At 32.1% G+C, this 14,510-nt stretch overlaps 1 protein-coding gene across 1 annotated transcript; it reads left to right on the top strand.

The window, feature by feature from the left end:
- Window positions 1–9,930: 9,930 nt before the first annotated feature.
- LOC110101203 (cytochrome P450 90A1) lies at window positions 9,931–13,871 on the top strand. The gene is made up of 6 exons (XM_020829002.2): window positions 9,931–10,690; window positions 10,769–11,032; window positions 11,132–11,300; window positions 12,832–12,938; window positions 13,372–13,523; window positions 13,652–13,871. Exons 1-6 carry the CDS (start codon window positions 9,998–10,000, stop codon window positions 13,746–13,748), a joined length of 1,482 nt encoding a protein of 493 aa, XP_020684661.1. The 5' UTR covers window positions 9,931–9,997; the 3' UTR covers window positions 13,749–13,871.
- The last annotated feature ends 639 nt before the right edge of the window (window positions 13,872–14,510 follow it).

Here is a 14,510-nt window from a genome sequence, read left to right as displayed (position 1 = left end):
TGTTGATGTGACTATTAATGGTGAGGTTCAAGCTATTATTAATATGCTATTTACAACTCTCTTATAGGCATTTTTTTGTACAAAACATTATAGGAAAGTGATACCAATAACTTAGAAGGCATAAAAAAGGATTGTTTAAATTACAAGAAATAAGAATATATTAGGAATACACGGCTATCATCACTTGTATCGCACCATAACATAAGATGAATCAAGATTTATTTCATTAAGATCTCCATGTATGAGCATCACACTAATATGAACATAGTAATAAGCAGCATTCAAATAGGTCAGTTTCTCAATTATGTCATGTTAAAAGTCAAATTCTTATTTAAATCTAATAAAAAATATAATTTCTAATATTTTCATACTAAGTCTTTTTAAATCTATCTCTGCCTTTCTTAACATATGCCAAATGTATTACATCTACTCTCCTAATTTGATCATAGAAAGGATGACATTTTATGTGACAAAATCATCTAAAGTGACTTTTGCTAATCTTATCTGCCATTGGAGCTACTCCAAATTTTTTTCGCTAGTCTTTACAAGAAGAATTTAATCAGCATAAATCATACACCATGGTACATCCTCTTGCAAATATCTAGGGAGAACATTTGTAACTAAAGAAAAAAAATATGGGCTTAAAGCTGACTCTTGATATAATCAAGGTGAAATAGGAAAATACTTGATCAAAGCACCTTGTGTTTGAACACAAGTAACAACTCATGCGTATATATCCTTAATGACTTGAATATAAGTATTATTAACCCCTTTGTTTTCTAGAAGTCTTCAGAGCACTTCTCTTGGAACTTTATCATACTTTTTTTCTAATCACTCAAGCACAACTTAATCATTTAAATTTTATTATTCATAAATTGAGAAATGTTGATGTGACTTTTAATGGTGAGGCTCAAGCTATTATTAATATGCTATTTACAACTCTCTTACAAACATTTTTTGTCAAAACATTATAGGAAAGAGATATCAATAACTTAGAAGACATGAAAAAGGATTGTTTAAATTACAAGAAATAAGAATATATTAGGAATACACGGCTATCATCACTTGTATCGCACCATAACTAAGATGAATCAAGATTCATTTCATTAAGATCTCCATGTATGAGCATCACACTAATATGAACATAGTAATAAGCAGCATTCAAATAGGTCAGTATCTTGCCTAAGTGGTTTATTACCACCCATCACTACAAGTGGATGCTCAAACAATGGTGGTCATCCATATAATCTTTCATCTATTAGTTACTTGACCAAAATCCTATTGATCATGTCACATCAAGGTGATTTTTATGACCATATCAACCTATCATCGCTTTCCATAGTATCATCCTTCATATAGAAAAAAAATCATTGTGTCATTATCAATAATTATATTTTAATGACTCATTTTCACGTCATTCATTGTGCCATTATCAATGATACTTATTTAGATGGCGACTTTTAAAAAGAGAGGGGAATTGGAGTTTGTAATATCTCCCATTTCATGCTTCTTTTGTTAAGTGAAATTTTATCAATCATTAGTAGATGTAAGCCAAAGTAGCCGAACCACCTTAAGTTTGTTTATAACGCCATAGAAATTTACATGTAACTCTCCATATTAAAAGAGAAATTTTCCTCAATGAAGAAATTTGGTTTGAAGAATTTGTTTTTGGGGAGCTTACTTGAGTTTACAAGAATGACTTTGCTATTCTTAAGTGTTTATACATATCAAGAGACATTAGTTGTCATTAATGTGGAAGAAGTAGCAAAAATGTGAATACCATCATGAGTATTGATGTGAATTCAATGAAAAATTTGTTAGACATAGATTATGATTTTTTTCTATTTATAATAGTAGGATTCGGATATATTTATTAATGTGTTATCGAATATATTTATTTGTATCATAAGTACTGAGATAAGGAGTTGTTTTCTAATTATAACTATATGTTCTTTTTGTGTATATGAAAAAGAATGCTGTGTAGGATTATTCGTTTAACACAATGAGTTTGAGGGCACATGATGAATGACTAAAACATTTACCACATGATGCACATCTCTGTGACTAAACTTTGAGGATTTTGAAATCCCTTAGGTTAAATGCAAATGATTATAAGAAGGGAGATTTTGTATTGTTCATAAATATATTCTCTCTCATGTATCCTCAATGGACATACATGTTTGGTGTCTTCTTGGAGGATTGATGGCTTCAAAGTTTCATGGGGAAGAACAAATTCTATTTTAATCTTTTTTGTAAGATCTTTGTTTTTTTTTTTTTTTTTGAATTTCTTCTTTTATTAAATGAGTGTTCTTGAGATTTGGGAAGGACCAATGGTGTTCTTTGCTACATGCATTCTTATCAAGGATCCATTCAAGGCCTCAACTATTGCCAATAGGACCACCATCTATCCAAGCTACATGAAAGCATAATCTACTGGACTTCCTTTGCTGAATCAGGATATCTTTTGGAACCTATTAAATACAGCACATTATAAATGGAATAAAAACTAAATTTTGCAATAAATGAGATGCACTAAATCATTCAAATAAGGGACAATCAAATAAAGGCATGATGGCAATGGTCTCCATCAGGGGTCCTCTCTCTCCTTCTTCCTCCATCACTGTAAGAGTGAAAATGGGATCATGAAATTGCTTTTTTCAGTGCTAGAAAACTTTTTATGAAGTTGTAAAATAAGATTCTCATTTCTTAGGTAAATTCATCCTCTAAATCTTTTGGCTTCTCAAAAGGAGAATATATTATGTTTTTTTTTTACTATTTTTTATATATGATTAGGAACTTTTATTTGATAGATATTATATATATATATATATATACTATATATATATATATATATATTTATATATATATAATATTATTTATATATATATATATTATTATATATATATATATATATATATATTTATTTATATATTAGAGAAAATAAAATGTTCATCTTAAACAATAAGAGAGAGAGGAACCTTTTATCCTCTAAGAGGAAAGTGAATTTTTCCTTCCTCCAATTATTTTTTTTGAAAAAATTTTTTAAATAATACCTTTTGCTTTTTACAATCTTCAAATCTCGATATAATATTTAATTTTAATCAAGGACATTATAATTATATGATAATCAACTTTCATTAGTTTTTTTTGTGATGAATTAAAAATCCTTAAGAAATAAGTTTTACTCGAGCTTTTTTAAATATAAAATTATTAAATGTTATACATAAACCTTTTTAAAAGTTGGATTTTTCAAAATTATGTAAAACACGAAAGTTATTATTAAAAACATTTTTTTTGTTGATGAGTCATTGAAAGTCTTAACTTTGAAATCATAAAGATCTTGGCATGTAATTAGAGAGATTAATTGCCTAAATTTTGATTAATATAATTGATGATAAAAATTTTATTAAAATTTATTGAAATCATGTATGTCACTAAATTTTAATTATTTTAATGATAATGAACTATTTTAAACTTTCATTTGATTGTTAAAATAATAGCTTTTAATTTGTGATAGGAAATTCTCTCATGTTGCATATGATGATGACATTTGTGGATTCTAATGAAGAGTTGAAGGAAATGTTAGCCTCCTTCAAAAGATTATGTTACTAACTCATGATAAATTTATAGTATGTTTATTTTTTTATTGCACTATTTATTTCAAACAATATAATTATTTGCATTATATTGAAATTATAGTGTTATAACCATGCAAAGTTGTCCATGCAACCACATAAATTAGATCACCTTTAGCCTACGCTTGCAAGCTACTCAACATGTTCAAGCAATGCAAGAAGTCATGGGGAGCTGAAATGTTTAGCCAAAATTCATGAAAGAAGAAATTCAAATGATTTTTCATTTATCCAGGCTTCATTTATTTGTATGTTGAATTTAGGCCACCCCTATAATAGCATGATTTATTTATTTTATGGTTTTTCATATTTTGATCTAAAAATCAGATATTGGAAAACTATTCTTTTTCTTTAGGAAATTATTTTGTCATTTTGTCTTAGTTGCCTAAACCAACTATTTTTAATGATAGATTTATTATCTTATTTATTTCATTATTTTTTTTTTCATTATTATTCTCTCCTTCATATCCACGTAAGCATTATGGTGCTTCATTCTAATTTTCTACGCTCTCATCATTTGTTCTCTCTAATTTGAGCAAGTTCTTTAAAGTCTTTTATAATGTAAGCACTCTATCTTTCCTTTACTTGGCACGCCAAAACTTTCGCTACACCTTCCAAAAGAACTATTGTATCATTTTCCCTCATCATACTCTAATTATAAATCAGTTACACAGTACCTTCTCTTCCATAACCTTATTCTTTTAACCTTCTTTTAAACTCAAACACAAAATTAACCCAAAATCTCGAAAATAAGTGAAGCTATCACATACCTCTAAAAGTTGGCCTTCCAAAGTCTTCAAAGCTCCAAACCACATCCATTGAGTTTTCTTACATTCTCTTAAACCAAATAAAATTACTATGGATAATCAAGCTAGAAAATATACTCCCAATCTAAGGATTTTATGCATCATGTAATATTTGGTGGTCTCATAACTCATAAGTGTAAAGTAAAACTTGAACATTACCACTATATTCCAAAGTTTAGTATTATTGAAAAAAAAGTACTTTTTTAGTAATTATATTACTTACTATATCAACTTGGTATAGTACTTATGAATGAAGCTTATGTACATAATCAAATTGCTAATAAAAATATAGTATCATTAGGTAGACAAAACAAACAATTAATTTCACCTTGTAATTGTAGGTTCTTAGTAGTGGATGTTAGATCTAGAAATGGAGATGTAGGGATAAGACCTAAGTCAAAGTTTTATGTCAAAGAATGAGAGGAACCTATCAATTATTCCACTAGAGGATGAGGCAAGTAAGGCAGGGTGTACATTGATCTCAAATCATAACATATTACTGAAGAACACCTATCTAAGGAAAGAAAAAAGAAAAGCTTAAGCAAGACAATTAAAACTTAATGACTCTTATACTAAGGTTTTGTTTGGGATAATTTTTTTTGCTGCTTTCTAAAACAGCTTTTTAGTACAAAAATTTTTTGAATTAAAATTTTTTGTACATAAAAGTCATTTTAGAAAGCAGTAAGAAAGTTATCCCAAACGAAGCTTAAAATTCATTCTCATACTTTTCAACAAACTTTTCAATGCCCTGAATCTCTTTAGCAAATCTTTCTAGCAAAACTAAAGGAATTCAAAGCAAGGAAGAACTACAAATATTAAATTTCATTTAAAAAATTTATTAATATAATAATAATAATATTTCATTAAACTCACCTTCTTATATATATCTATCAGAATATTCTGAATAAATAATCATTTTTCTAACTCTATTGATTTTGTCACTGTGACGACATAGCTTATATAAAGGCTCAAAAATAATAAATTTCCTCTTGTCTTTCCTAATCATCTTCTCCATCAAGATTCTATCCATAAGAGTCTCGAGCAAGAACAGTGATGCAATGCCTCTGAACTGATTCTGATAAGTACAGAACTTTCTAATTGTTTTATAGAAATAATTTTTGCTTATATGCGCACAAATGGGTTAATTAGTGCTTGACAAAGCAAGATCCAAAATAGCCGTCAACTTCTAATTACATATTAAAATGCATGAGATAAAGATAACGACACGTCTAAGCTTACAAAATGGCATTCATGATAGAAGTGACAATGACAAGAGGCATCAGACCAGTTGGGATGGAATCCTCTTCCATTTATATTAGTTAGGTTGATTAATAATACTTAAATTTCCTACCCTACTCTTTGTTTATAGAAATCCTTATGCATATATGCATGTAAAGTAATGGTACGACGAGTTAGGGGTGTAACTAAGTCATCTTGATTCATGAGCTGAGCTCGATGAGCGGATGAGGCAAGATTGAGTCAGCCTTGATTCGACTCGTTGACTTGCAAGCCGGCTAGTTTTTTAAAAAAAAGTTAATGTGTAAAATATACTTAAAATATATTAGAATTTAGAAGTTTAAATATACAACTATATATATATATATATATATATATATATATAACTAAGTCATCTTGATTCATGAGCTGAGCTCGATGAGCGGATGAGGCAAGATTGAGTCAGCCTTGATTCGACTCGTTGACTTGCAAGCCGGCTAGTTTTTTAAAAAAAAGTTAATGTGTAAAATATACTTAAAATATATTAGAATTTAGAAGTTTAAATATACAACTATATATATATATATATATATATATATATATATACTTTAATTGTATACACCCACACTCATTGAATTGAAGTCTGAATTCTCATTTTCTAACATAATAGCATATCACATTCAAATAATTTCAAATTCTAAATAATTTAAAATGAATTAAAATTTTAAAAAATCAAAATTATTCTAAATTTTTATGAAATGATTTTTGGATTGTCCCTAACTTAAAAGATTTATTTCATTATATTTGGATTACATTTAAATCTAAAAACAAAAAAATAACAAACTCCTAATTTAATAAAATAATAATTAAATAATCTAAAATTAAAAAAAATTAATAATAATTCAAAATTAACAAAATTAAATAATATACTAAGTAATATTTTTAAAGCTCACAAAATAATAAAGAATAATAAACTAAAAACTTTAAATAATTTTTTTATAGATCTCTAAATAAAAGCTTTAAATAATAAAATTATAAAAAACAATATATCATCTTTTGAGATATTTGTATAGTGCAATCTCACATCATAAGTGAGTTGTACATCTTACTATGTCTAGGATGTTTTAAATGTGAAGTTTCATCTTATGATGAATGTTGTGTATTTGAATCATTTTATAAAACTCTAAAAATAAAAATAAAAAAGAAATCATAAACTCCTAAAAGCTCAAATATTAGATGTAAAACATCAAAAACTTGAATTGAAATCATCATCATTGGATAAAAGTAAGTAAATGTAAAGTTAAAAATTAAACAAATAAATAAATAATCCAAAATAAAACACTGGGTCTAGCCCAGTTGCAAAATCTATTATATAATAAATTATACAGAAATCCTCTTTTCTTCACTATAAAAGAAGAGAGCAAAAATTAAGTATCTATAGAGGAATAGCTACACCTAATAACAAAGCTTCATTTTTTTTCTATAGAGATTATAAAAATTCGATGTCCACAGGGGGACAGATATACCCAACATCATTGTTAAATCTTGTCACTATTCTAGAGATAGTGACAATGGTGATTGTCATTGGCAATAGACAATGGTGGTCGTCGACATTAATATACCAAACAACAAGATTAATCTTGTCAATATTCTAGAGATAGTAGCAATGGTGGTTGTGAGCAGTATTAACTGGGCGTGGTTGACGACGGCGATGACTTAAAAATGCAAGCAAGCTCTCACTCTAGAGTTTAGAATGTTCCTTCCTTCTTCCTCTTTCCTCTCTACTCCCAATTCTTCATGTGAAGAATGAGAGCCTAGATTTTTGGGAGTAGCATGCTTCTTAAATATGGAGAAGATCTAGAGTTTAGAATGTTCCAACATACGATCCATATTGATTCCTTCAATCATAGAGTTTTCATCAAATATTGAAGTGTCTTAATGATATCAAAATTAAGTGATCTTGGGCTCATTGGATTCATTTCATCAAGCCACTCGATTCGATTACATGCATGTCATATTTGAAAATTATTTCATTATATAATTAATGCTTTGAAGCTTTCAAATATGTTTTAAGCCCTTGATTCAAGTCCATTTGGACACAGATTGGACCGATTTTAGTGTCATTGGGTTTATCTTGTCGAGACGTGCAATTTGACTATAAGTTTGCTAAGATTAAATTTTGGATGATCCCGAATTTAATTTTGAAAGTTTCTAATTTAATATGACTCAAGATTCGTGCCCGGTCAAAATAAATTTTTGTGACGTATCAAGTGGAATGCTTTATCATGAAAGGGGACCTCTCCACTAAAGGAAAATCACTTATTACCGGCGGAATTTTCCGGCGGCTTTCCGGCGGTCAATTTTCCGGCGGCTTTCCGGCGGTTTTTGACGTCTTATTTCCAACAAAATTTTCCGGCGGCTTTCCGACGGCTTTCCGGCGGTTTCGGCGGTTTTTGACCGCCGGCAAACCGCCGGATTTATTTGCCGCCGGAAATTATTTTCCTACGCCGTTTTTTCCGGCGGCACGAAAGCCGCCGGAAAACCGCCGGAAAATTAAAAAACCGCCGGAAATTGGTCAAATTCCGCCGAAAAAAGCCGCCGGAAGTGGGTGATTTTCCTGGGTGATTATCCATTAAATAAAATTTGGTCAAAGTGACTCAAAATTACCAAACAAATTCCATTCAATATCAATGTTAACATCATGAACACATCCATTTAATAATCTTCAACATTCAATGAAAGAGAAAGGATATTTTAGAATCAAACAAAATTGAACAGATTTCTATCAATTCTTCCAACCAATATTGAATCATATCTCCAAAATTTCTTTTCTCAAGATTATAATATCCCGACTTCCATTTAACAAATGGCTGAAATTTCTCTTTGCAAAATGTAATGGATAGCATGACTTCTCTCTCCATTTCTGTAGCTTTCCTGCAAATTTGGAGAAAGATTTCTGTAACTACTGTAGCTTTGCTTCAATTTCCATATTTAATGAAGAGAAAATGATTATCTTTCATTTCTGTGTATAAAATCTTCACGCTATCAACAATGGATAATATTTATTTTGTCATTAAAACTGTATTCTGCTTAGACATATAGAGATCAGATAATATAATAAAAACATAGTGCATTGCCAGCTTTATTCAACTTGTAAAGCTTCCTATATATCTTGGTTGTCAGCAACCCAGTTCAGCAGATTGAACACAAAATGATCTATCTATTTATGTTTTATGGGAGATTGAGGTTTCGTTTGTGATAACTTTCTTACTACTTTATAAATTAGTTTTATAGTATGAAATTTCTTTGAAATAAAAAGTTGTGTTAAAAAACTGATTTAGAAAGCAATAAAACAGTTAATCTTATGCTTCATCGAGGCATTTTTTTTTACTTTTTAAAGTAGTTTTCTAGTACAAAAATTATTTGAACTAGAAATTTTTTGCCTTAAACTCTCATCATTTCTTTAAAAGATTAGAGGACATATGGCATAACCCATTGGTTCAGAAGATATGATTGATGGTTCTTCATAATTGTGCCCACATATTCAAAATATGTTTTATAGTATTCTTTGACAATATATTCACATATATATTTTTTTATTAGGGGTGTCAATTCGGGTTGGCGGGCTTACTTCAATTTCGACATGAACTTGACTAGCCAAAACCTGGCCCGCTTAACTCGTTTATCATGTAGAACATTTAATTTATTAGATCAATTTGATTTAATTTTTGTACGAAGAAACTGTTTTAAAAAATAGTAAGAAAGTCGTCCCAGATGAAGCCATAATGCAACTGTGATTTCCATTTAACCGTTATTTTTTCGTTGCTTAAAAAAATGTGCAATAAGTTAAAAAAGTTACGCAACTTTACAAAATAGTAAAAAATATAGCAATAGCTAAGAAGAATTATTTTGAACTAAAAAAATAGCAATGTTATAAATATAGAATATGTCTTGATAACAATAAGGATAATTTTAATGTGAGAAAAATTCAATTCAATTGAAATATCTCTCATGATTATTACTCTAATCTCCATTAAAAGCATCACTCAATTAAGCTAGACAGATGGAGCTTCATTCATCTTCAATATGATATGATAGACGTGAGAAATGACTTGTTAAGTGGGTGAAATAGAAAACTAAACAAGCTCATGAATAAATTAAGACTTGATAATAATGAGAATAAATTTAATACGAGAAGAATTTTATTTAATTCAAATTCCTCTATTGATTCGGTGGCAGAGAAATTTATGACAGCATTCTTTGTTTTTAAAATAAATAACATTCTTCAGAACTGAGCAAGAGTTCTGAGTTGTCTCAGCTCTGAAATACCCAACTCCTCTCTCAATGGCTTCTTCTTCCACTCTACTCGTCCTCTCCTCCGTCTTCCTCCTCGCTGTCCTCTTCATCATCCTTTTCTTCCTTGTCCACCGCAGAAACCCCTTCCTCCACCTCCCGCCAGGAACCACCGGCCTTCCTCTTCTCGGGGAAACCCTTCGCATGATCACCGCCTACCGTTCCGGCCGCCCCGAACCCTTCGTAGACGACCGCCTTCGCCTTTACGGCTGCCGCCTCTTCACCACCCACCTCTTTGGCGAACTCACCGTCTTCTCCGCCGATCCTGACTTCAACCGGCTCGTCCTCGCCGGCGAAGGCCGCACCTTTGAATCCAGCTACCCTTCTTGCATCTCCACTCTCCTCGGACGCCGCTCACTTTTGCTTATGAAAGGCGCCCTTCACAAGCGCATGCATTCTCTCACTCTCACTCGCTTCGCCTCTCCTCAAGCCATTCGCTCCTCGCTTCTCCCCGGCATCGATCAACTGATTCGCCTTAACCTCAGGTCATGGGGCGGTAGTGTTCGGTTGCTTGATCAGGCAAAGAAGGTGGCCTTCGAGATGATGGTAGAGCAGACCATGAGCGAGGGGCCGGGGGAGTGGACGGAGAATCTCCGCCGACATTATAATGCTCTTATCGATGGATTCTTCTCTGTTCCCCTGTTCGCGTTCCTCCCTTTCACTACCTACGGAAGAGCTATAAAGGTTTCATCTTTACCCAAATTATCTTTTTTTTTTCTTTTCACTTACTCTTTTCTGATGGGGTTTTGGGTTTTTGATTAGGCGCGGAAGAAGGTGGCTGAGGCGCTGATGGAGCTGGTGAAGAGGAGGAAAGATGAAAAGATGAGGGAGACAGAGGATGAAGCAGAGAGCCGGAAGAAGGATATGGTGGATGAGCTGCTTGAGGCTGATGAGGGTTTCTCGGAGGAGGAGATGGTGGATTTTTTACTTGCATTGCTGGTGGCTGGACATGAGACGACGCCGATTATGATGACTCTAGCTGTCAAGTTTCTCACTGATAACCCTTCTGCTCTAGCCCTCGTCAAGGTGCAGACTTTGTCTTTTCGATTTCTGGCTTTGTTTTATGGAAAAGGAGAGAGCTTTTGATGAATATCCGTATGAATAATTAATTTGAGTGAATTGCAGGAAGAGCAAAAAGAGATTCGGGGGAGGAAGAAGGACGAGCTTGAGGCTTTGGAATGGAGCGATTACAAGGCGATGTCATTTACACAGTGCGTCGTCAATGAGACACTGCGCGTCGCCAACATTATTAGCGGCGTTTTCCGGCGAAGCGTTGCCGATGTTCATTACAAAGGTATGATATTAACGCATTATTAGTATTTGGAGTTTATCAACAATTAGAGCGTAGCAGTTTAGCATTTACATCTACTGCATAAAGGCCATTCGGAGGCGAACTGAATCAAGTTTTGATATGAGTTGGCTGTGCAATTTCCCACCTAAAACTACCTGTTTAATTATATATAAAATTCAAATCGGTACTTAATTGTGGCCAAATTTGAGACAAATCAAGCTCAAAATTACATTATGAGTCTACTATAACATCCAGCTTGTTGCATTGAGTTTGTTAACACCCAAATCGATCAAATTTGAGCTGAATTGGTTGGTCTCGCAGGCTCCTATTTCTGTCCTGCGTGATAGAACATCATGGGATAGAGAGAAGGGCGTTGATGGTGGGCAAGTTGGCCCTTTGGCTCACCTTGATGCAAGTTAGGGCATCTCCAACCGAACGCCAAACAAATGTATGGCGATCTTCCGTTGCTCCATCCGATCGGCATTTTTCCCGCTATTTGATTGCTCGTGAGCAGTGGACGCCAATATTGGGGTCGTACTGTTCACCTACGCAATTTTATTTTTCTCAACCGGATTTGCCGAAAAAATGCGCTAAAGAGGAGAAAGACTATTACCTTGGTAGAAGTGCACAAAATAGAGTTCGATTGGAGATGAATTACGACATTTTTTAGTTTCACTGCATTTTTAAGTGAAAAATGGAATTTTCAGTTGGAGATGCCCTTACTCGTATTTTCATGAGGTGGAAAGTCAAAACTAATATTTGTCAACACCAATGCAGTCATGACATTGTTGCCTAAGTTTTGGCATATTCAAATTATCAATCAAAGATATAGCCACCATATTTGTTGTCACCAATCACTAGATTAGCTTGTATTTGATCATGAAAAGGCATCTCTTTCACCATTTTTTGCTTATAAATTTGGAGAATTTTTTCAAAGAAAAAGATGGATATACTCCATATGAAAATTACAAATAGGCTTTCATTGATGACATAACAGCATGAAAATGTTGCCTACTTGGCCAGCACCCAATTGCAGCTATGTTTTCTCATATTGTTGTTTCCAGTGTTTGGCACAACATTGTGGTCGGTTCAATTGTTGTCTCTGCATTTCGAGTAGCATCGCCATTGCCGCCACTTTCGGATTTGTGGCAACCATCTTCCCCTTCCTTGGACCCATCTAAAATCCTTACCTACCCTCTACCCTCTGTAGTTACCCTTTTAGTTATATCAATTACTAGTTAAAGTCGTGGCCATCAGCATCCCAACATCTCTGATAAACTATTTTACAGTACTATATTGTTATCTTCTGCAACTATTCGAGGATGAACGATCCTTTCTATTTTCATTATAATTGTATAATGATGAAAGCCTCCTTTTCTTTCTGAGCATTTGATATAAATCATTTGTTATAAATTTACAGTACATGTTGAATTATCGAAGTTACACACAATTAACAGCTGTATCATAGACAAATCATGAATATAATTGAACTACATATCATATGATCTTTGCTTAACGCATATGGCCTTTGCAGGTTACATAATTCCAAAGGGATGTAAGGTGTTTGCTTCTTTTCGAGCAGTCCACCTCGACGAAAACTATTTCGATGACGCTCGCACTTTCAATCCCTGGAGATGGCTGGTAATCCTATAGAAGTAGCTTAACCATTCTTGTTCTTTTAACCATCGAAATGTGTTGATAACTCAACTCGAGTCAAGATTGATTTAGTTAGAGTTGATATGAATCATATTTGAGCCGCATGAATGGTTAGTCGAAAATTGAGTGATTTTTAATGATTTTGAGTTCATCTTTATTGCATATAAGATTAAATAGAGTTGCCTTAGATGGTTAGGAAAATAGATATTTTAGATTTAACCTATGTTAAGAAAGTTGAGGTAGACCTAAACAGACTTAGAAAATATTAGAAATGACCTTTCTTTATTAGATCTAAATAAGAATTTGACTCGTAATCAGACACAATGGAGAAAAAGGATTCATGTAGCCAACCCCACGTAGCGGGATAAATGCTTGTTGTTGGTGTTGTTTTTTGTTTTTGAGTGCATCTTTGTTGCAGGACCAAAACAACATGAGAAAGGATGGAAGTCAGCAAGTAGGGGGAGCCCCAACATTCACCCCCTTTGGTGGCGGCCAGCGGCTATGTCCCGGCTACGAGCTGGGACGCGTCGAGATCTCGGTCTTCCTCCATTACCTTGTCACCTGCTTCAGGTACACAATGTTGGTTGCTCCTAATATTCTCATCACATTTCCATTAGTTATGCATGTAGTAATGATGATGATGGTTATTTTCTTTCTTTATGTTTTGAACATACTTTGAACTCATGCATGATAAACAGCTGGGAAGTAGCAGAAAAGGATAAGCTGGTCTTCTTCCCCACCACAAGAATGCTGAAAGGCTACCCCATCCATGTGCAATGCCATAGATCTCTTTGATTTGATGATTGTAACATGCATGGCATTGGTTAGTTGAAGATAGTTAATAGTAATGATACTGAAAGTGATTTAGAGTTTGTAAGAGGTTTGTGGGTAAGATATTGCTTTGTTTTAGAGTGTAAAGTTAAAATTTTCTTTTTGAAGGGTAAGCTTTTAATCCTCCCATTTTTTAAGTGATTTTATGTTGTAAAACTAAAAACTTGATTTAGATTTTTTTTTTTGTTAAATTTAACTCATGATGTAAAATATTTTCATGAGATTATATATATTTTCAATTAGATAACGATAAATAGTATATTTTCTTAGATAAATTTTTATTTTTCAACTTTTGCAATTTGGTAGCTTGAAATTTTGAAAATTGAAATTAATGATTTATTTAGGATGGTTGTAGCATTTTGTAAAGATAATTATAAAGTTGCAGGAAAAATAAATTTTTTAAAAACTAATATGGGTATTATAAATGTTTTTTTTAATTGAATAGCTATTTTTTTAAGTACATTAGCAATTCTAGATGTAAAAAATATCTTATTATAATGAAAGTTTTTAAAAATTAGTGAAGAAGTAATTAGTAGGAGTTAAATAGAATTATGATTACGATTGCAGAAGCAAATCAGTGAATAAGTTTTCCTAAAATATAAATTATTTGTGAACTTATTGGGAAAGCAACATAGTTATTTTGATTATAAAAATTATCTTTTCATCACATAAATTTATGAAAAAAAAAAGAAAGCAATAATTAAATAAAATTATTATTTTTTATTG

This window comes from Dendrobium catenatum, unplaced genomic scaffold (assembly GCF_001605985.2).
Source record: "Dendrobium catenatum unplaced genomic scaffold, ASM160598v2 fragScaff_scaffold_211, whole genome shotgun sequence".
In the NCBI taxonomy this organism is placed as follows: domain Eukaryota; kingdom Viridiplantae; phylum Streptophyta; class Magnoliopsida; order Asparagales; family Orchidaceae; genus Dendrobium; species Dendrobium catenatum.
This window is presented reverse-complemented; position numbering and strand designations above follow the sequence as displayed.